This window comes from Pseudorca crassidens, chromosome 3 (assembly GCF_039906515.1).
Source record: "Pseudorca crassidens isolate mPseCra1 chromosome 3, mPseCra1.hap1, whole genome shotgun sequence".
Classification (NCBI taxonomy): domain Eukaryota; kingdom Metazoa; phylum Chordata; class Mammalia; order Artiodactyla; family Delphinidae; genus Pseudorca; species Pseudorca crassidens.
Window position 1 is genome coordinate 145330198 of NC_090298.1, and position 23560 is coordinate 145353757.

Consider the following 23560-nt stretch of genomic DNA (forward strand, 5'->3'; position numbering starts at 1 on the left):
TCAGTATAAATTTGATATAGCAGACTTCTATTTCTCACAAGGCATTTCTGTATTTTCATATAAGTATAGGGTTTTGTTTGTTCGTTGGACATTCATTTTAATCTGATTATCAAATGAATCTTTGTCTCTCTTTTGGACTGTTTCTGTGAGCTAGATTCCCACATGTGGGATAATCCTGAGTCAAAGGGTGTGAACATTTCTAAGGCTCTTGATCTGTGTTTCCAAATTGCTTTGCAAAAAGATTGAACCAATTTACACTTCCACCAGCAGTGTATGAAAATATATTTAAATGCAAATTCCAAGCTGCATAGATTCTCTTTCCTAGGTATTTTACTTAAATCTGTTTCTTTAATGCTAAGCAAAAGCTGACCCAGGATGTTAAAAAAAGAAATCTGATTATAAAAATGGAGCAGATAGTTAAAACAGCTCTTAGGCAGAAATAAGCTTTAGAAAGACCCAAGCGAGGTGATAAAAATTTTAAGGCATCATGGCAAGAAGCACGATTCTGAAGGGACCATTAACAATTTGGCTTAGACTGGGATAGCAACCGCCAAGAACGTCGGGCGTGGTCAGTGTACCAAATTCTAGTTTAGAAAAAGCAGGGTATTTTATTTATTTATATTTCACTTTGTTCTAAAGACGACTTAGGATACTTAAAAGGAGGATCTTGAGAAGTAGCACTGTGTCTGAATAATCAGTCCTGTGGGAATGAAACTAGCTCACGTCCCTTGAACTAAGGTCCACGCTTATCTCTCCCTGCACCGGATGGCTTGCCTCTGTAATCTGAGTTCAGTTTGCAACCACAATGACCGCCTCTGCGTCTAATAATGGGGCACAGAGATTTTAGGGGGCAAGGGGGTGGGGCAGGCAAGGGTAAGCCCAGACTCGGGATACCAACCCACTGAACTCTACACAAATCCAAAAGGTGCTGGGACTTCATCCTTCGGCCAGCCTAATGCATTCCCTCTGCCAGTTATTTGGGACCCCGCCTGCGAGTCTCCCATCACTACTGCTCTGTGCACCACCACCTTCCGCTCCCGACCCGCTTCTACAAGAAAGAGCTGACGCCGCCCGAGGAGTCAGAAACTCGATTTCGCCCCTTTCCACTTTTCCTTTCTCACTTTTGCTCCTCCTTTCCTGCTCTCTCTCCCTTCATCGACTTCTTTTCTTCTTCCCGTCTTCGCCTCTCCCTCCTCCACGCCTGCTTTCCACGCCTAGTCCCTGGGAGCAATCGCCCGGTCACCTCCTTTTCTCCAGCTCGGAGGCCCCCTCCTCTTGCCTCGTCGCCTCCCGGCTACCCCTCCGCCCGCGGCCTCGCCCGCAGCCAATCAGTGCGCAGCCTCCCGCGGCCCCGCCCTCCCCGGCTGTTCCGGGGTGGCCCGGCTGAGGCCAGGCCTCGGGAGTGGAGGGCGGCGCTGCGGCGTGGGGGCCGATGGGGCCTGGCGGTCGGGCGGCGCCGGCGCTGGGCTCGCCTGGACGCGGGTGTGCGGGTCTGTGAAGGGGTGAGGCGGGCGCTGCGGCTCGCCCGGGATGGGCCAGCCCCGGCCTGCCGGGGCCGAGCCGGAGGCGAGGGCGGCGCGCGGGACAGGCCTGCCGGGCGGGCGGCCCGGGGACTGAGGTAGAAGTGGGCGCGGAGGAAGGGGCCGAGCCAAGGCGGTGGGTGGAGCGGCGAGGGGGGCGGAGGCTGGGCCGCGGCGGGCGAGAGGAGCGGCGCGCCTGTCCGGAGCTCGGCGGCGGCGGCGCCGGAGGCGGCAGAGGCGGCGGCGGGCCCGGACGAGCGCCCGGAGGTGGCGGACGAGGCGCCGGGGGCCCCCATGGGCGGGTGTGTGGGCGCCCAGCACGACTCCTCGGGCAGCCTCAACGAGAACTCGGAGGGCACCGGAGGTAGGTGAGCGCCAGGGGGCAGCCTCGGCCCCCCATTGTTCCCGGCCAGGCCCGGCCACCTGTCCCGGCCCCTGCGGGCCCGCGGGCCGCGCGGCCGGGGTCCCCGTGCCCCTTTGTCATCCCCGCCTCCACGTCACTCCCCGCGCTCCGCTTCCGGCCACCCCGCTGGCCGCGGGGTCGCCCCCTTTTCTCCCTGGCCCTCGATAAAGCTCTCAGCGCTCCGGGGGTGTAGCCCTCGGCCTCTCGATCCCACCGCCTCGGCTCGGGAAACTCGGACCAGAAACCGCCTCTGGCCACCTCACTCCCTCTCCAGTTGGTTTAATTATTCAGGAACAGGATGGCGGCGCTGGGGTTGCAGAAAAGCCAATTGATGGGGGGTTGGGGGGAGCCTGATGCCTTCCCTCCGACGCGCCCGGTCACATCTCTCCGCACCCGTCCTTGTTCAGCAGAGTTGGCTGGTCTCAGCTTTCCTGAGTTTCAGATGACAGCTGCCCTGGTTGGTTCCAATTTGGCCATTTAAACCTGCAAGTTCCTGGAGCTCGGCCGGGGAAGTCTCAAGCGGCCACAGGCATTACTTTAACGAGGGGTGGGGAAACGGTCTTCTCGAGTAAAACGTGGCTTCTTGCTACAGCCCGGGGGTGTTGGACCAGTGTCGGGGTGGGCTAGTCAAATTCCTGTCAGTCTTACGTAAAGGAAAATATGTAGGATAAAAGTACAGATGCCTGAGAGTCCGTTTACCCTAGCAGAATCGGTACTGTAAAAGTTTTTGTAACATGAAACGCACTTCTTACTTATTATAAAAAGCAGTTTGCTGAGGAGAGTATTTTAATGCAATCGGTGTTGTAGTATAGCAGAAGAATAATACAGTGAATTCTACTTTTAGTTAAATGATCTCTTGCTGAGTCCATTCTGTAGCTTGTGTAGAGGACAGAATGTTTTAAATAAGAAATCGCTTTTAGGAACAGCAAAGATGACAGTGTTGGTTTTGTTCCAACCTTGTGTTAGACGTCTCAAAATGTGGGGCATAAGTTCCTAGACTAAGTCGTTTGGGGATGGGTGGGTTTACAACTTTTTCTTAACATGCTAGCTAGCATTTAGACCAGCTGCTTGCCTGTCACTAAGCTCCATCTATAAACCATGTACATGAATGGTTTGGCTGATGAATGTCCTGAATTGCCTGATGTTTAGCCATGCCACTTCATTTAAAATGTATGGGCATCCTGTATGTCTAAGTCCTGGGTAAATGGTTTGAGAGCTCAGCGAAGCGTGTCTTGAAAAAATCGTCCATGAAAACGGTACTTTATAGTGCATTTCAAGTCAGAGCATAATTACTCAGTGGCACATTAACAATGAGATTTGCCCTGAAAACAGGGCAGGAAGATAAAAAGGGCATGATTGAAAACACCCTTAGGTTAAGATCAACTTGGGGGTCAGATGATTCTTCCTGCGGTTGAGGTGATAATTAATGGTACTGAACTATAGGTGGTGTTACTTTTTAGTAAGTACAGGTAGTGTGCTTGTTATAGGTAGTGTTTAGTTTTAATTAAAAATTTTCACACTTATTTTAATATTACAATTTAGCGTTTTTCTATTGTTGGTAATGCACTTGAACCAATTTATGGTTTTATGGCCTTTTGGTAGTGTGACTTATGACCAGCCAGGCATTATTAGCATGGGCTTTTTAAAGCAAGAAGTATTAGCTTTTGGTAATTTATTACCAATGGTATCTAGTTAGATAACTATAGTATCAGTTTCTTTGAGAACTGAGTTCTCTGGATCTTAAGGTGTGCTTTACCTTTTTGAAATAAAGTTTAGAAAAAAGAAACCTCAATCACCAAACCTCTTTATTTTTTTTCTGGAGAGAAGGCATGACCCTAATGTAACTGGGGTAAAGGAATGAGCTGTGTGGCATAAAAGGATTACTTCTGGAATTTAACTAGGGAGGCCTTTATTCTTCATTATTGTCATGATAGTTAAAGAGTTAATTGTGGTTTAAAGGAATTAGCTCAGGTGAGGGTTTCAGGTTAACATGTTAAATAGTTTCTTGCTTATCATGATAGATTTTTGTTGGGAAGGGAAAGACTTTTTCCTAAGGGTGTTGGCACAGATCCTTCACTTTTCAGACGTACAACAGTCGTTAGTAGTTTTAATCCGGACATATTGGCCTATGAAAATTTTTTTATCAGCATGGAGTTAAGTACAGTTTCCAACGCTTTTCATGACAGATTTAATTACATCCACGGTATAGTGCAAACATCACCGTTTTAGTATGGCTTCACTTTCTGAATATCAGCAGACTTAGTAAGATGACTAAAAAAACCCAACTTTTTTCGCTATTTGAGATACTGTACTTTCCCTTTCCCTCTGAATCTAAGTCTCTTAAGTATGCAAATAATTGTGTGTATATTGAGAAAAACTTCCTTTCTAGGTGGATTAGTTCTTTGAAGAAATTTGAGAATTTTTTGTAAGAGGTTATAGAATATGGAAATTGCTTAATTCATGTTATAGGATTTGTGTTGTCTATTGTTTTGGAATCAATTGCTGTATCTTCTGGCATACCTTGCCTAGAATTCAGTTTTTGAGTTTCAGCTACTTTGGCCATTTTTTAAATGCCTAATTTTAATCAAGAAAGGTATATTACAGGAGTTATGCAAGATCATTTAACAGGTCTCTCCAAGCTTCCACACTCCTAGAATTTCCAATTGTTTTGACATTTGTAGACAGCATATTTTGTATGGTTCTCCACCTTATTATGACATTGTGATGCTGAGGTTGGCATGTAGGTCCTCTAGATAAGGCTCTAGCCCAAGGCATTTGCTAAGTAATTAAATCTCTGAGGATTTTTAAAAATAAGAAATATGTGAAGAAAAAACAATAAAATGAAATTCATTGAAGACAGCCAGTTACCTTCTTTTCATATTTTGATCATTTCTTTAATGAAAATAGTGATGTACAAAGTAGGTTCTCACTTTCTGGGTGTGTCATTTATTCTGTACATTCAGTGATATCCCAAGATTACTGACCCAGGCGGTCACCAGTTTCCAGGTTTACAGGAGGATAACTCTGAATGCTGAACATTGACTGCTTTATTTCAGAGTGTCTTGAGAATATCATGGAATTCTTTCAGATATCCATTTATAGCAGCCTTAACACCTACTTGATGAGAACAATGGTTTTTGAGTAACAACAGCTACCATTTATCCAGTATTTATTATGTAACAGGTGCTGTGATTATGTTCTCATTTAGTCTTCAACAACTCTGGGAGGTGGATAGTATCTCTGTTTTATAGATGGATTGAAGCTGGGAGAAATTAAATAACTTGCTTAACATGGCATAGCTTACAAATGGCAGAGTCAGAGCTTAAACTCAGGGCTATAATAAAGAATGCTAGTTTTTTTCTTTTTTTCTAGTTTTATGTTTTAAAAATTTTAGTAAAATACATATAAAACTAGCCACCTTAACCACTTTTAAGTGTACAGTCCAGTGGCATTAATTATATTCACAACGTGCAACCATCATCACTGTGTATTTCCAGAGTTTTTTATCACTCCAAACAGACTCTGGATCCATTAAGCAGTATCTTTGCTCCCCTCCCCTCCCCACCTGTGGTAACTGCCGATCTATGTTTTGTCTCTGAATTTGCCTGTTGTAGATATTTCATATAAATAGAATCATACAATGTTTATTGTTTTGTTGGTGGTATATTTCACTTACATGTCTTCCAGGTTTATCCTGCTGTAGCAAGTATCAATACTAAATCCTTTTTACAGCTGAATAATATTTCATTGTATATATATACACCACATTTTGATTATCTCTTCATCCATTGATGACATTTGTATTGTCTCCACTTTTTGGCTGTTGTGAATAATGCAGCTATGAACTTTGGTGTACACATAGCTGAGTCCCTATTTTCAGTGCTTTTTTGATATATACCTAGGAGAACCTAGGAATTAATAGGTCATGTGGTAATTCTGTGTTTACCTTTTTGAGGAACTGCCAAACTTTCCTACAGTGGCTGTACCATTTTATATTCCTACTAGCAGCATACAAGGGTTCCAGTTTCTCCACATTTTCACCAGCACTTGTTATTTCCTGTTTTAAAAATTATAGCCTTTCTAGTGGGTGTGAAGTGAGTGGTATCTCATTGTAGTTTTGGCTTGCATTTTGTAATGGCTAGTGATGTTAATGTGCTCATTTGGCATTTGAATATCTTCTTTTAATAGATAGAAATGTCTACTTAAGTCCTTTGCCTATTTTTTGATTGGGTTGTGTGGGGTTTTGTCGTTGTTGAGTTGTCAGAGTTCTTTATTTATTCTGTATATTAAACCCTTATCAAGATACATGATTTGCAGATATTTTCTCCCATTCTGTAGGTTGTCTTTTCACTCTCTTGATGGTGTCTTTGATGCACAAAAGTTTAGTGAAGTCCAGTGTATCTATTTTTCCCTTTGTTGCCTGTGCTTACAGTTTCAGTTTTAAATATGTATTTAATCCTTCACTGATGGAGAAAGAATAAATCTATAACCAGTAATTCACAAATTAACATTTGCTTTTTTAACTATGAATAGAAAGCTGTTTTAAGCTTATTTCCTCTGTCAGATCTGGTGAAAAGGTTGATTTGCAGTGAAATGGTTTTTATTTTATTTTATTTTTTATAACTATTTATTTATTTTTATTTTTGGCTGCGTTGGGTCTTTGTTGCTGTGCGCGGGCTTCTCCTTGCATTGGCTTCTCTTGTGGAGCAAGGCCTCTAGGTGCGTGGGCTTCAGTAGTTGCGGCACGTGGGCTCTAGAGCGCAGGCTCAGTAATTGTGGCTCACCACCGGCTGAGTTGCTCTGTGGCATGTGGGAATCTTCCCAGATCAGGGGTTGAACCCTATCCCCTGCATTGGGCCACCAGGGAAGCACCTGCAGTGAAATGGCTTCTAAAAAGTTGACAAAGGTAATCCATTAACCCGCTTCAACTTTGTAATTAAGAGGCGATTGTTGTATTTTCTGGGGAAACATTTTAAAATCAACAAGCACTGAGTACCCATAGTATGCCTAACTTTGTATTGGTTGCTGTTGTTCCAAAAAAAGGAATCATTATCCTATTTCTTGAGTATGTCAGAATCCTTTTTTAGGAAAATGTAATAAAATATGTACACATGAAGCAACTATAAAGCACTATTTAAACAGATAAAAATACCATTGAATAAATTGTGCACATGCTGAGGGAATAAAGGAAAACAAAGTGGCCTCAGCTGCTCACAGGTGTGGTCCCTCAACCAGCAGCATTGCCATCACATGGGAGCATGTTAGAAACACAGAATCTCAAGCCCTAGCCCTGAGCTATTGAATCAGAATCTGCATTTTAACAAGATTCTCAAATGATTCCCATGCACGTTAAAGTTCAAGAAACACTGATAGAGGATTGCTTACAATGGGAAGAGACTGGAGTGAGGAACCCATTAGGGTACAAAAAAAATGGCAGAACTTGGTGATTTATTGGATGTAGGGATGGATACAGAAAAGAAAATACTATGTTTGTGAACCTGGGTAACCAAGAATATTGAGGTGGCTTAAGGTTTAGATGACAGAAGAATTTTTAAGTTGAGATATCATTTAGGATGGTGCAGAAGTTTAGATATGGAACTCCTAAATGTTGAGGATTATGAATGTGGATTTTGGAATCACCTGGGGGATTGACTGAAGGTGAAAAAGTGAATGATTGCTGTGAGTAAGTAAAAAGAGGAGGAAAGTACTAAGAATTGAGTCATGAAAATTTCACAAAAGGTAGAGAAATGAGAATCACCTCTCAGGACCTGACCATAGTAAGTACTTAGTATACTGGATTTTGTTGAATTATTGGGAAATGGGAGAACAGGTCTGCCTGTGAAACTGATAGATCTGATTGTATTTGAACTTTTCATTCTAGTATGGTGGTTGCAAAAATTTTAGTTGTAGTTTGACTCATATCCTAATACAAGATAGACTTTTCAGGCATCCAGCCCCAGAATATACCAACAGCCCTTTTGAGGTTGGTGTACTTCAGAACAAACACATCCTCTACAAGACATCAGTTACTTTTTTTTAAAAAAATTAATTTATTTGTTTTTATTTTTTTGGCTGTGTTGGGTCTTTGTTGCTGTGCATGGGGTTTCTCAAGTTGCACCGAGCAGGGGGCTACCCTTTATTGTGGTGCTCAGACTTCTCATTGCGGTGGCTTCTCTTGTTGTGGAGCATGGGCTCTAGGCGCGCGGGCTTCAGTAGTTGTGACACTTGGGCTCAGTAGTTGTGGCTCACGAGCTCTAGAGCACAGGCTCAGTATTTGTAGCACATGGGCTTAGTTGTTCCGCTGCATGTGGGATCTTCCTGGGCCAGGGATCGAACCTGTGTCCCCTGCATTGGCAGGCGGATTCTTAACCACTGCGCGACCAGGGAAGCCTATCAGTTACTTTCTTCTCCAAGAATATCATGCAAATCTATTCCTTATGTATTTTCAGTGTCCCATATATTATTTATACACATCATCTAACTAGGTTGCTTATTGAATTTTCTTTTGCTTCTACTCTTAGGACTGTGCCTATAGTAAAAAATGAAGCACACTGAACGTGACTAGGACTAAAGATTAAGTCTCCCCCTTTTTTATCCCTAGTGTGACAGTAGAAGTAAAAATTTTTCATATTTTTTTTGAGTTGGTGAGCTCTGGGGCTTTATGAGAGGGATGCATAAAATTTTATACCATTTGGAGAGAGACACACTGTGAAATAGGAGGCATTTACTTGATAAAGCAGAGGGTGGCTTATTTGACTACGAGTGGAGTTGTGTGGAAAGAACCAAAAGGGACATATACAGCAGGAAAACGCAGGTTGGAAATACAGTGAGTGGTACTGTGGGTGGGTAGGTAGGTCCAGTGGGTATGAGAACTGAAATTAGGCCAGGGAAGCTACAGTTGGAAAATACTGCCATATGGGGCAAGCTGAATCCTCTTTGAGAAAAGATTTTAAAACTCTGGTTTACATAAAAAACTGACATGGTATGTTGTAGCCCCCGCCTCATCAGCTACCTTCCACTGGGCTAGTCCCACTCGTTTTCAGTTTTCTACTAAGTAGAGGGTTGAAATTTTTTCCCAGTCAAGATTATTTTGGAATTTATGTTGGAAAGACATTTTGAAAGAAGAGTCTCATTATGGATATTAAATGGGCTTTTTCATCTGATTTTGTATTTAGGAATCAGTTGCTAGTGATACACAGTATGGACAGAAGATTTAAGCCACTAGAAATGATAGGAATTGTCATTCCTTTGATTTTTGATGGCTCTAATCTGTAATACCTGTCTTTCTTATGGAGAAATTGTAATTAGTGGATTTTATTTTTAAATCTGATTTTCTTACAGTAAATGCAAAGCTTTGGCAGCCTTGCTAGTAGTACTATACCCAGGTGAGTCTTATAATGTGAATGATTATTGAGTGTTAATAACAGTAATTAGGAACTTTTGCCTTATGTTAATGAATTATCTCTCTTGTGGTTTTTGACCGAAACACATTCTTCTCTTGTTGCAAGGGAGCATTAAGTTGATTTTGGTAAGCAACATGATCATATTAATTGGGTGATCAATTTGCTGATTTAGTGATTCTCTCCTTTTTCCTTACTGCAGACCACCTGAATGGTTTATCTTCATTTGGTGGACCACTGCAGCTGATTCTCCCTGCCACCCCTCACCATCCCTACCCAGCTTTCTGCTTCTGCTTGTTGGGCAGTACTAGGCTACCAGCAGGCTCCTCATGTTTCACTGGTAGTTCAAGGACCATAGGTTGAGACTTTACTAATGCGTATGTACTTAAAGATGCATGTGTGTTGGCCAAGAACAATCAAGCATGTATTCATCTTGCATCAGCTACTTTGACTTGCAGGCAGCAAGAATCAAGCTAGGTTTTGAATATACTCCATATATTGAGCTGAGTGGTTAAATATTGTTGAGTATACATTGGGTATTGTAATGCCATATTTTTGCATGTTTGCAGTAAAATTTTAGAAGTTTCCATTATAGCTCTGTTTTTAGAAATGAAATTTCTGTTGAAGGTAGCTGTTTAAGAAAAAGAGGTATTTACATGTGGGGGTAATTTTATATGAATTTTACTTGAGTGTGAAGTCTTAATGATACATTTGCTCAAGACTTCAATAAGTAATGAATTAGTGACTTTGGGACTTCTCTGTTTGAGTTCTTACCCTCACAAGAAACCCTTCAGATAATTTTATGTATTTATTATAATTGGTTTGTAGGTATAAGCAAGGTCAGATTGCTTCTTTGCATTTGTTCAGATAGTTTCCATGCTTGTGGGCTATGTGACAAGAGTATCAAAGGGGCAGAGTAACAAATTGTCCAAGTCATTCAAGGTATGAATCTGCTTCATAATAAACTATCACTTTCAACTCAGGGCAAACACTTTATTTTTTAGGTTCTTCCTGAAAGGAAGAAAGCTGTCTTTTAAAAATAGACAGCTTCCGTTATTTCTAATTGCCAGCACTTGAAGCTAACTATAAGTAGAGATATAAATAAGACTTGCTCTGTGAAATCAGGTTAGCTTATGGTCTAATGAAGGAATCATACGTTTAAATAATTAGGAAAAGTTTAAAAAGTCTCTATAGCAATGAAAAAAGTATTATGGAAGTTCAAGGAGCAGTGTGGAGCACTGTCAGAAAACTTCATTGGAGAGGTGATATAAGAAGTTGGTCTTGAAAGAGGAGTAGATGAAGAAAAGGCAGAAGGGTATTCTGTGTGCAGAGGAAATTACTTGTATAGAAATATGAAAAAACATGGCATTTTGGGGGACTGGCAAGAAGCTTGTGGAGGGAATGGTGAAACATGAAGTTATTAGGGTATGTTGTCAGATTTTTGGAAGGCATAATTGACAATCAATAGACAAAGTTGTGAGACAATATTATAGGCGATACTAGTTAAGTGGTTTAAAATTTTACTGTTTGTTTTTTTGTGCATCTAATGAACTAATTCCCATTTAATGCTGCATTCTGAAGTTATTTTGTACAAATTTCTTATGTACTAGGTTGTTGTAGTCTTTAACAGATTTTTATTCTTTTGTAGTTGTAATGGGATTATTACATATTAAACATAAAGACAAAACCGATATCGTATATTAATGCATATATGTGGAATCTGAAAAAACTGGTATAAACGATCTTATTTACAAAGCAGAAATAGACCCACAGACGTGGAGAACAGATGTATGGATACCAAGGAGGAAAGGGGGATGTGGGATGAGTTAGGAGATTGGGATTGACATATATACACTATTGATACTATGTATAAAATAGATAACTAATGAGAACCTACTGTATAGCACAGGGAACTCTACTCAGTGCTCTGTAGTGACCTAAATGGGAAGGAAATCCAAAAAAGAGGGGATATATGTATATGTATAGCTGATTCACTTTGCTGTACAGTAGAAACTAACACAACATTGTAAAGCAACTATACTCCAATAAAAATTTTAAAAATTAAAAAAATAAAATAGAAAAATACCCATAAAAAATATGTTTGTTTTTTACATACACATGTAGGTGTTTGTCCCAGATCAGTTGTTTTTTCTTGGGTTCCAGTTTTGTGGCATATGTAAAGAGTTTGGGCTAAGATTCTGCAGATCTGCCTGAGTTTTAATTTCTATTGAGAAAAGGCCTGCATTAGCTGTGGTACTTTGGGCTCAGTTTCTTCTGAAGAAAAAAAAAATTTTTTTGAAAAACAGAGAGGATTAGTGGATTAGATCTTTATCAAGATATCTAATTCTTTTAAAAACATTTTTAATGATAATTTTTAAACATGTTGAGAAGTTGAAAGACTCTAGTACAAACACTTGAATACCCATCAATTAGATTGAACAAATGTGTATGTATATATACATTTGCTTAACTGTTTGAAAGTGAGTACAGACATCATGACACTTCAACATCCATCTTTAAAAAATAAAGCTCTTCTCCTACATAACAATACTATTATCACTCCTAAGAAGATTAACTGTTACTCCCTAAGATCTAGTCCATAATCAGAATCTCCCAGTTGTCCCCCAAGTGTCTTTTATATCTGTTTTTTTCAAAATAGGATCTAATCTGCATTTAGACATTGCATTTGTTTGTGTCTTTAATCTTTTTCTTTAGAAATTTATTCTTTCTTTAAATATTTTTAAAGATTTATTTATTATTTATTTTAGGCGGCATTGATCTTAGTTGTGGCACACGGGGTCAATGATTGGATCTTTCGTTGCGGCCCATGGGCTTCTCTAGTAGTGGGTTTCTCTCTAGTTGTGGTGGCAGGTTTTCTCTTTTCTGGTTGTGGCGTGCAGGCTCCAGGGAGCGTGGGCTCCAGAGCACATGGGCTCTGTAGTTTGCTGCATGCACGCTCTCTAGTTGAGGTGTTCTAGCTCAGTAGTTGTGGCACATGGGCTTATTTGCCCCGCGGCATGTGGGATCTTAGTTCTCTGACCAGGGATCAAACCCGCATCCCCTGCATTGTAAGGCGGATTCTTTACCACTGGACCATCAGGGAAGTCCCTCTTTAATCTTTTTAAATCTAGAAAACCTCCCCCCCTTTTCTTCTCTATGACATTGACTTTTTGAAGAGTCTTATATTATGTACCACCATCTGGATTTGTCTTATTGTTTCCCTGTGGTGTATTTAGTGAATTCTTATAGCCTCTGTATTTTCTTTAGACTGGAAATTAGGTAGATCTAATTCTTTTTTTTTTTTAAAGATTTAATTTTTATTTATTTTTGGCTGTGTTGGGTTTTCGTTGCTGCGCACAGATTTTCTCTAGTTGTGGTGAGCGGGGGCTACTCTTCGTTGCGGTGCACGGGCTTCTCCTTGCGGTGGCTTCTCTTGTTGCAGAGCATGGGCTCTAGGCGTGCGGGCTTCAGTAGTTGTGGCACGCGGGCTCTAGAGCGGAGGCTCAGTAGTTGTGGCGCATGAGCTTAGTTGCTCTGCGGCATGTGTGGGATCTTCCCGGACCAGGGATCGAACCTGTGTCCCATGCATTGGCAGGTGGATTCTTATCCACTGCACCACAGAGGAAGTCCCAGCTAGATCTAATTCTAACAAAATATGTATGATTCTTTATTTCCTAGACTATAGTAGATCCAAAATCCAAACTTTTCCTAGTTCTTTTCTGCTATCTAACTTCCAACACTGGGATAATCTTTCATTACGGAACAAGTATGAGCCTTTTTTTGTTTTTCATTTTTCCACGCAGAAATAATCCTGCTGTCCTGAATATCATAGTACTATTATTCTTTAGTGCTTAGTCTCCTCTCATTCTTTCCCCCAACTTTATTGAGGAATAATTGACAAATATTATTGTATATATTTAAAGTATACAATATCATGATTTCATATACATATACATTGTGAAACTATTACCCAAATCAAGATAATTAACACATTCTTGGTAATGAGAATCCTTAAGGTCTACTCTCAGCGACTTTCAAGTATAAAGTACTGTTATTAACAGTCACCATACTGAACATTAGATCTTCATAACTTTTGCTTCTTAAAACTGAAAGTTTGTGCCCTTTGATCCACATCCCGTTCTCCCATTTTTACAATAATCTTCTATCATCGTTATTTTTGTACATTACTTACATTCTCAGAATATAAGCTGCATTGGACCTGGGACAGAGACTTCAGTTTCTTCATAGTACTTTAGGCTTAGTTAACAATTGTGTGAAACACATCTTTGACTTTATAATGGCGTTAGGGAGAAAGTGATATTTTCTTGATAGAACATTATTTAATTCTAGAACAAAAACCTTGTTAAATAAGACCATACAGTGTAATGAAAAGATCTGGGAGTCAGAATTCTTCAGTTCTGGTTCCACCTCTGTTCCCTGTATCAGTTACCTTAAATAATTCACTTGACTTCCTGGTTTCTTAGTTTTTTTCTCATCTATAAAATGAGCATGTTGGATGAGATCAGTAGACTCCAACTTTTTAAATAGTTGAATCTTCTTTTTTAGGTATATGTTACACTGAACACTAATATATCAGTCTCAGCATTTGATTTCTTTTTATTTTGATTGTATATAGTCACTAAAAAATAAAAGTAAATGATTTAGAGTCTCATAAAGTTCTGTAGGAGATTTTGTTTTTGTTTTTGCGGTACGCGGGCCTCTCACTGCTGTGGCCTCTCCCATTGCGGAGCACAGGCTCTGGACCGAGCACAGGCTCAGTGGCCATGGCTCACGGGCCCAGCTGCTCCGCAGCATGTGGGATCCTCCCGGACCGGGGCACGAACCCGCGTCCCCTGCATCGGAAGGCAGACTCTCAACCACTGCGCCACCAGGGAAGCCCTGTAGGAGATTTTTTTAAAAGTTTGAATAACTAACACTATCAGCTATACTCAGAACTTAAACACTAACATGTCATACAGTATTATGGTTTATGTTTTACTTTCACTAAGCATTCTCCAGTTAATTTTTAAGATGAGGGCATAGGGCTTCCCTGAAAGTGAAGGTATTTCATTATTTAAGATGTGAACTTCACCTCTCAGTTCATTTGAAGCTGGAAGTGCACCTTGGTACGGTTAGGCCTTTGCTTTTCCCTACCTCTGACGCCATGTCACTTTTCACTTTTCTATTTTCTCTCTTGAGCATAAAATATTCCAACTCTTTGCCCTCAATTGGGCAAACCTTTCGAAATTCAGACAGTGAGTACTTCATGGAAAAGCGATTGTTGGATAAGATCTTGTATTTGTGATTTATGAAGGAGGAACTAGAATCAGAAGAGGTGCTGGGAAGGACCTGGAGGTGAGGTCTGGTGTCTGCCATGTTTGTGAGAGTCTGACTCTTGCTTATGAAGAATGGACTAGATTGAGATGAATCATAAAAGGGGTGTCAGCGGAAGATCTTTGCATCTAGTGAATAAAGCTTAGCTTCTTCCCATTTCAGGGCCTTTGCCTTAATGTAAATAAATATTTGCTGTGTAGTGCTTTTTATTACAGTTCTTAAAAATAGCATGATCTTTCCCCATGTTTTATTTTTTTATATTGCTTTTGGAAATTATTTGTTTACTTGCTTATTTCCTGTCTTCTCCCACAATATTATAAGGTCTGTGAGGTCAGGGGCCTTTTCTGATTTCTTCTTTACTGTATGCCTAGTGTCTAGTATAGTTACTGGTACATGTGCATTCAGTAGTTGCTGATTGAATAAATAAGTGAAATAATGAATGAATAGTTGTGACTGTTTTATCATTTGGAGAATAAAAAGTTTACTACTTGGCTTTAGTTATTTCATTTGTTTTTTGGGTGAAATGTATAGTAATAAAAACTATTGTAATGTTGTAATGTACAACTATGTCCTTGGTTGTACAAGGACCTATTATCTTTAGTGATTTTCCTCATGATAATTAACTCTGGGATAGATTCTTATTTGCCTATTTGATGAAAGGGAGGGAGTGATCTGATTTGCTTGTTAAAGTCTCCCCACTTATTTTGTGTTTATTTGTGTATTATTCTGTCATCCTTAGCAAACTTAGTGGTGATTTGAATTGCTTTGCATATGAAAAGAGGGTTAATTATATTTAAAGCCCACCCAGCCCCGTGGCATTTATGTCAGGCTGTTTTTGAGCTGATTCTGTGCTTATGTTGAATGCAGCAGAAATCTAGGTCTCACATGCAGCCTGTAAAGTATTATATTGACAAGGAATAATGAAGACACCCTTTAAGAATTCTCTGAATTTAGGTGTTCGGAGTTTTTCTGAGGAGACATTTTAGGGGATTTTGGAGAAGGGCAGAGCCTGGGGACAACTTGTAGGGTGGAACTACTCTCTGAAGTACTTTACTAAAGACTGATTTCACTCTGGGGCTCAGAACTATTCGTCCTTTATTTATTTATTTTCGAAACCACATTCCTCCATATAAAAACTATTGAGTTGGCCAAAAAGCGCCTTCGGTTTTTAAGTAAAAATAAAAGACACATTTGTCATTTTCACCAAGAACTTTATTGAACAGCATATTCACCCTTTTGTTTCACTACCTTCTGCCATTTTTCGGGCAACTTAATAATTCCATCTTCCAACTTTTTATCTTTTTGAGCAAAGAACTGTTCCAGGTGCCTTTTACAGTCGTTCAGGGAATTGAAATCTTTTCCGTTAAGAGAATTTTGTAAAGACTGAAATCAGTCGAAATCCGAAGGTGCAATGTCTGGCGAATACGGCGGAAGAATCAGAACTTCCCAGCCAAGCTGTAACAGTTTTTGCCTGGTCATCAAAGAAACATGCGGTCTTGCGTTATCCTGATGGAAGATTATGCGTTTTCTTTTGACTAATTCTGGACGCTTTTTGTCAAGTGCTGCTTTCTTGTGGTCTAATTGGGAGCAGTACTTGTTGGAATTAATCATTTGGTTTTCCGGAAGGAGCTCATAATAGAGGAGTCCCTTCCAATCCCACCATATACACAACATCACCTTCTTTGGTTGAAGACCAGCCTTTGGTGTGGTTGGTGCTGGTTCATTTCGCTTGCCCCACGATCTCTTCAGTTCCACATTATTGTGCAATACCCATTTTTCATCGCCCGTCACAATTTGTTTTAAAAATGGAACGTTTTCATTATGTTTAAGTAGAGAATCACATGTGGAAATATGGTCAAGAAGGTTTTTTTCACCTGACTTATGGGGAACCCAAACATCAGAGCGATTCACATAACCAGGCTGGTGCAAATGATTTTCAGTGCTTGATTTGGATATTTTGAGTATGTCGGCTATCTCTCGCGTGGTATAACATTGATTGTCTCAATCAATGTCTCGATTTGATCGCTATCGACTTCAACTGGTCTGCCTGACTGTGGAGCATCATCCAACGAGAAATCTCCAGCACGAAACTTTGCAAACCACTTTTGACACGTTCGATCAGTCATAGCACCTTCCCCGTACACTGTACAAATCTTTTTTTGTGTTTCAGTTGCATTTTAACCTTTCTTGAAATAATAAAGCATGATATACTGAAAATGTTTTTTTTCTTCTTCCACCTTCAATATTAAAATGGCTACACAAAAATTCACCAATTTGGATAAGTATGTTTTAAAATAAATTTATTTATTTTTGGCTGTGTTGGGTCTTCGTTGCTGCGCGCAGGCTTTCTCTAGTTGCGGCGAGCGGGGGTTACTCTTCGTTGCGGTGTGCAGGCTTCTCATTGCAGTGGCTTCTCTTGTTGTGGAGCACGGGCTCTAGGCACCCGGGCTTCAGTAGTTGTGGCACGCAGGCTTCAGTAGTTGTGGCTCACGGGCTCTAGAACACAGGCTCAGTAGTTGTGGCGCACGGGCTTAGTTGCTCCGCGGCGTGTGGGATCTTCCCAGCCCAGGGCTCGAACCCGTGTTCCCTGCTTTGGCAGGCGGATTCTTAACCACTGTGCCACGAGGGAAGTCCCACATACATTTTCTTGATTCTTTCAAGAAACCTTTGACTTTAAGGAAGGCTGATATTAATATCGCCATTTTAGAAGGGAGGAAACTGAGGCACACAGATGGTTTTGATCTGATTAAGGAATAAAAACAGTAGCCCAAACTGTAGTCTCTGTCTTCTGTTTTCTAACTCAGTATTCGCTCCACAGATGGTAAGGAGGGGTTTTGGTTGACTTTTCTTTCCTTGGAGCAGAAGTGTGTGTGTGTTTGTGTGTGTGTGTGTGTGTGTGTGTTTTCGTTCATGGCAGTAAACACAGTTGAGTTGAAGTTAATGAAATGTGGTTCTTAAGGACTCTTCATACTCCAAAATGGAGATGGCAGCCGTAAGAAATGAGGTGAGTAATTGTCTTTGATCTTAGTCAACAAATTATATTGCATCTCACAAGATAGAAATTTTGAACTGAGATCTTAATTATCTAACTGGCTCAAATGGAAAAAAGTGATAATCTTGCTCATCTTCTTTTGTGCCCCTTTACTCAGTTACCTTCTTTTTCATTGTTACCTCTGCCTCCTATCCCAGACTGAATGTTTTCAGCTTAAAATTCAGTTTTATTCCAGCTTGACTTGAATTTAGTAGTTGAACTTTGTGGGGAAACAAGTTTCCTTCAGGTCCTTAAAGTACAAGAAAAGAAGGCTTTGTCTAGTTTGGAGAAAGCTTATAAAGTCTTTTTAATAAAGGGTGCTCTTAAATCACCCTTAGTGGAGTATTAGAGTATCTGTCTGCTTCAAATCATAGAGTGGTGATTGTCCTGAAGGGTGAGTTGAAGGAGGTTACATGAAAGTTCACTCTGATTAGTATATACAGAAATTTAAGGATGGGGATTGGAACCCAGAAGTGAATGAGTGTCTGTACTTATAATATCAGCATATGGACATTTGAAACCACCTCCTGGTTTTATACCTGATAAAAGGAACTGAAACCATCCATCACCTGGTCACCTGGAGTGTCTCATTCAGAAGTGGGGAGGGGGGAACCTATGGTGGTCCCATAATACAGTTTCATTATCAGAGCTTGTACTTTTTCTGGCAGTCACCAATAAATTTCTTCCTTGACTTGGAAATAATAATTTTAACTTGATGGTGATTAAACAGCTTTTGGGCCTTTGATCATTGCTGTGTTGCAAAAATTAACACACAGGGCCTGTTGAACAAACCCTTCCGTGAATTTGGCTTTTGTAGCTCTTGGTTTGTGATGATTGCATCTTGTCATGGATACTTCTCTCTTCTTAAATGACTCAGAGTAGTTTATATACCGTTTAAATTCTCATAACTATGAAGTGAAAAATTGAGATGTGTCACTACATATAACAAGTGGGACATAATGAAAAGGAATTTGTGGAAACAATAAAATGATACCCAATATTTCTAGACTGAACATTGAATAAGACACTTAAGCTGTAACAAGAGCTTTGAGAATGGGGAAAATTGCTTATCTGTAATAAAATGTAATAAATACTACTGGAGGCAAGAAGGAGACTATCTTTTTGCATTGGATCTGTCATGGGGTAGAAAACAGGTTCTTGTGTGTGTTTGTATTTTTGTTTTCTATATACCAGCACTAAGTGTACTGACTAGAAATTACAGTGTAACTGCATAGGGCAAGCAAATGACCGGAAAAATAACCTTTTTCTTTTTCTGTCAGAGATGATCTTTAACCATTTTAAGAAGGGAATAATAAATAGGGACAGAACTTACTTTTCAGTAGTAGAGGTAGGTTTTTCAGTTTGGGACAAGGATGTATACTAAAAGTCTTACGTGTGTGAAAGTTTCACCATTTATCAGAGGAGGGAAAAGACGTTTTCAGGCGAAACATTGAGGGAGATTAAAGAAACTTAAGATGTAGAGTAAAATTCAGTTTCCGTTGAGAAATAATTCTGATAGTTCTGATTTAATAATAAATAGGAAGTATAAACAACATTGGTGAGTTATTTTTGTAGTAAAATCTTGGGGGGGAAATGCTATACAATTTTAAAATAGTTAAAGTATTGATTAACAATATCTTTGCATTTATTCCTAGATACAAGCTACAAGCTACTTATAACATTGCTAAACTAAATCAATACCTGTCCAGAAGTTCAGACTGGAGCACTTGTAAGATCACTTTTGCCTTCTAAGTAAGAAAAGAGAATAATTAAAGCTTTTGATTCCTATACATAACATGCACACTCTTATACATATATGTTCATTATATATACAATATATATACAACATAAACACTATACACATATACAACATATACATAGATATATAGACATATACTGTGCATATTATATACATTATTATATATAATCTCTTTGTTTTATATGAGAATTTGTGTAGTATGAATCTTTTTTTACTAACTTATGGTCATTTTTAAATCTTTTTAAAAACTGAAAATGTTTTTTTTTTTTTTTTTTTTTTTTTGGTGGTACGCGGGCCTTTCACTGTTGTGGCCTCTCCCGTTGCGGAGCACAGGCTCCGGACGCGCGGGCTCAGCAGCCATGGCTCATGGGCCCAGCCGCTCCGCGGCACGTGGGATCTTCCCGGACCGGGGCACGAACCCGCGTCCCCTGCATCGGCAGGCGGACTCTCAACCACTGCGCCACCAGGGAAGCCCCTGAAAATGTTTTTAAATGTAGAAAGCATGTTTAAGAAAAAGCTTATCCTATGACCTAACGTAAACATTTTCGTGTACATCCTTTCAGACTCAGAGTATATGGCTGTGTGTATAAAAGAGAGAGTGAAGCAAAAATGTGTTCGTATGTTTAGAGAAATTGTGACGTGCTTTCTGAGGTCACAGCTACAGCTTCTAGAGTTTGACTTTACTGATGTTTTAGCTTTGGGATATAATGAGTATGTCATTGTTAGCTTTTCATTTTGGGAGTGTTGTCAGTATTTTTTCTAAAATTGAGCTGGCTGTTTTAAAAGTTAGGAATTAGTAGAGTCATCATAATGATGTGAGAGATGCACATTCCAGGACTTAATGTGAGGAGATGCAGTGTAAACTGGAGAAAGGAATACCACACTATAATTGGCAAGTTGCTTGATGCTTTTTTGTGGGCAGTTTGCAAGAATGTAGTATTTCTTTACTTCCTTCTGAACAGTTAAATAAGCTGAAAGTAAAGCTTGGGATTTTGTAATAGTGATAGCCATAGATGCAATTTAAAAGGATTAAATGACATCCAAGATGTATTTCTTTTCCTACTAATCTAACCCAAAGGCAATACACTTTCTAGTATTTTTTCTGTCACTTTGATTGTTTGCATCAGATATCACTTTCTTTTTAACTTGATAGAGAATTTGATGTTTGAGCCCCAGTTCTGCTTTATGGATTTTGTGGCAAAATCTTAGACAAGCCAAAATATCATTATTTTCTATGGTTCTGCTGTACCTACTCTTGGATTCTTATCTGTTCTTAAAAGCAAGAGTTCTTTGCACTTAGAATCCCATTCAAGGAGAAGGACTTGGCAGAGGAACACAAATTTCAAGTAAAGTATGTTTACCTACATCTTTGGCAGGCTCTTAAAAACATTAGAATTTCTCAAGCAAAGGAAACTTTTCAGATTGAAAAGGGAAACCATCTTTAATAAAGAATTGTATGGACTGCTAGTATCTTTCTCAGGAAACACTTAGTACTAATTTTGGCACTGGGCTTGGGACAGGCACCAACACGCTTTTGGTAATTAGTGTCTGGGAAATAGCGTGTTGTTTGGGCACTTCAGATCGATGCCAACTTGCTATGCCATCTTAAGTACTGGTTCACAGCTTTGAAACCTCATGGAACCCCAAGACCTTAGAGATGGATTGATCATGTAGTTTCACTTTGTAGGTGAAAGTCTGGGACCATGTTGAACACTTTTTCTAGTAATTCTTAAAACCATGAGACACCATAGTCCTAGTGGCTAAGAATATGAACCTTGGAGTTAGTCTAGGTTTAAATCCCAGCTATACCATTTAGCCTTATGATCTTTGGGATATTTTTTATATTTATTCATTTAACAGACATTTAGGTATTGTTTTTTATGTTCCAGGCACTGTTCTAATTGTGTGAGAAATATTACATTAAATCTTTGTAACAATCCTATGAAACATATTATTATTGCCGTCTCCCTTATCCTCCTCCCCACCTAGATACTTTACCTTCTTAAGTTTGTTTCCTCATTTTAAGATAGAGATTACACTAGAGTTATTGAGAGGATTGAGTGGGGTGGTATATAGAGTGCACTCTGCACAGCGGCTGGACCACAGTATGCATTCTCTGTTGACTATTGTTATTTTCTCTGAGAAAAGCAACATTTTTGGCAAACTGCTGCCTTCACCTGTGATGTAACAGTCAGAGTAGTAGGGATCATTCCCTACAGGGTTTTTGAAATGCTTACAGGAACTTTTCTTCTTTTCCTGAAGAATTTTGAGTTGGTCAAGGAAAGTCTCAAAGTGTCTAATTCTGTCAAGACACAATCAGCACCTTTCGGGTGTTGTGGGTTTTGGGGGCCAAGTGAAATCTAAGTTAATATCATAATTGTTGTACCAAATCCAAATCTATATCCAAGGGATTATCAAAGGGTCACAGGTCTTTTTTTTTTCTTTTTCACTTTATTGAAAGATAACATTGGACTTCAGAAAAGTTGCAAAAACAGTACAAAGAAGTTCTGGTACCCTTCATCTGAATTTCCTCAAATGTTAACATTTTATCACAGCTGCTTTGTCATCCTCTTTATATATACATGCATGTGTGTAAATACTTAAATTTTCTTGAGTTGTTTAAGTTGCACACAATAAACCCTTTTACCCCTAAATACTTTAGTGTGTATTTCCTAAGAAAAAGGACATTCATATAACCACAATATAATAATCAAAATCAAGAAATGAATATTGAAATAATATTTACTCTAGATTTTATTCAGAGTTCCCCATTGTCTTCATTAATATTCAGAGAAAATCACCTAGGATCATTCATTGTGTTTAACTGTCATACCTCTTTAGTCTTCTTTAATCTGGAACGGTTCTGGAGACTTTGTCTTTTCACGACGTTGGCATTTTGAAAAGTACGTGCCAGTTATTTTGCAGGGTGTTCATCAATTGGAATTTGTCTGATGTTTCCTCATGCTTAGGTTCCTCCATTATTATGCAGTCTGGATAAGACTACCACAGAAGTGAGATTGTGTCCTTAGTGCATCATGTCAGGGGTCATATAATGTCTGCTTTTCCCATTATTGGTGATGTTAACTTTAATCACTTATGGTGCCAGCCAAGATTCTTCCCTGCAAAGTTACTGTTTTTCCCTCTGCAAATAATATCTAGTAGGAAGACTGAGTCTATGTAAATATTTTGTTTCTTATCAAACAGTCACTAGTTTTATCATCCATTGGTAATTCTTGCCTTAAATAATTATGGTGGTTGTCAAATTGTGATTTTTCTAATTTCACTATTTGTTTTATATTTATTAATCAGCATTTTAATGTAAGAAAGAGCTCTCATCTTCCCTATTTGCTTACTTATTTACATTGGTATGGACTCATGGTTTTCTTTTTTATTCCATGGGGGTATAATCTGTTACTATTGTTATTTATTTTGATGCTCAAATTGTACCAGATTGGCCAGTGGGAGCTCCGCCAAGCTGGCCTCTACATTCTTTTGACATGACTTCATTATTCTTGATCACTTACTTGTTTTCTGACATAACAAGATGTTCCAGTTTCATTTTGTGTTTTACTTGTCAGAGCCCTGGAATCAGCCAGAGACCCCTGGTTCCTTTTAGTGGAGAATGATACTTAGAAGCCAAAATCTAGAGTGCAGGTGTGTTTGGTGCTATTGGAGTGTCTTTGCCTCTAGATCCTCACAGTGGGAAGAGCTAGGATACATATTTATATATAGCCTATATATCCCTAAGCTATATAGGAGATACAGATATATATGATATATACATGTGTATAACACACATCTGTACCTTTTTATATATTAAAAACAATGAGTTCATACTGATCTCTCTCATTCAGTCTAATGGTACAGGGTTCATTCTAGCCTTTCCCTGTCCATATTTATAATTCTCTTAGAATAAAGAAACCTGGCTCCCAATTTCCGCAGTGTATTTACTTGTTTACTCAGTCTGAGAATATACATAGAATAGTTTGGAATTGCTAATACATTTCATTGTGAAAAACAAAACTACTAACTAGAGTTCAGTATTTGTTTACAGTTCTTTATGTCTGTAGCCTAAGGGTAAAATTACTGTGTTCAAATGTTGGGTTAGGTACA

General features: G+C 39.4%; 1 protein-coding gene across 5 annotated transcripts in view; it reads left to right on the plus strand.

The window, feature by feature from the left end:
• The first annotated feature begins 1686 nt into the window (after positions 1–1686).
• The window catches only part of UBTD2 (ubiquitin domain containing 2), a 57339-nt gene continuing 35465 nt past the window's right edge, over positions 1687–23560 (plus strand). Inside the window, exons 1-2 of one of the 5 annotated variants that reach the window (XM_067732864.1) lie at positions 1690–1888; positions 19344–19417. In XM_067732864.1, the coding sequence (XP_067588965.1) occupies positions 1815–1888; positions 19344–19417 (148 nt within the window). In that variant the 5' untranslated portion in view covers positions 1690–1814. Of the gene's footprint in view, positions 1889–19343; positions 19441–23560 lie in introns of those variants that run through there. The other 4 variants (XM_067732863.1, XM_067732860.1, XM_067732861.1 and 1 more) reach the window with 4 other exon arrangements.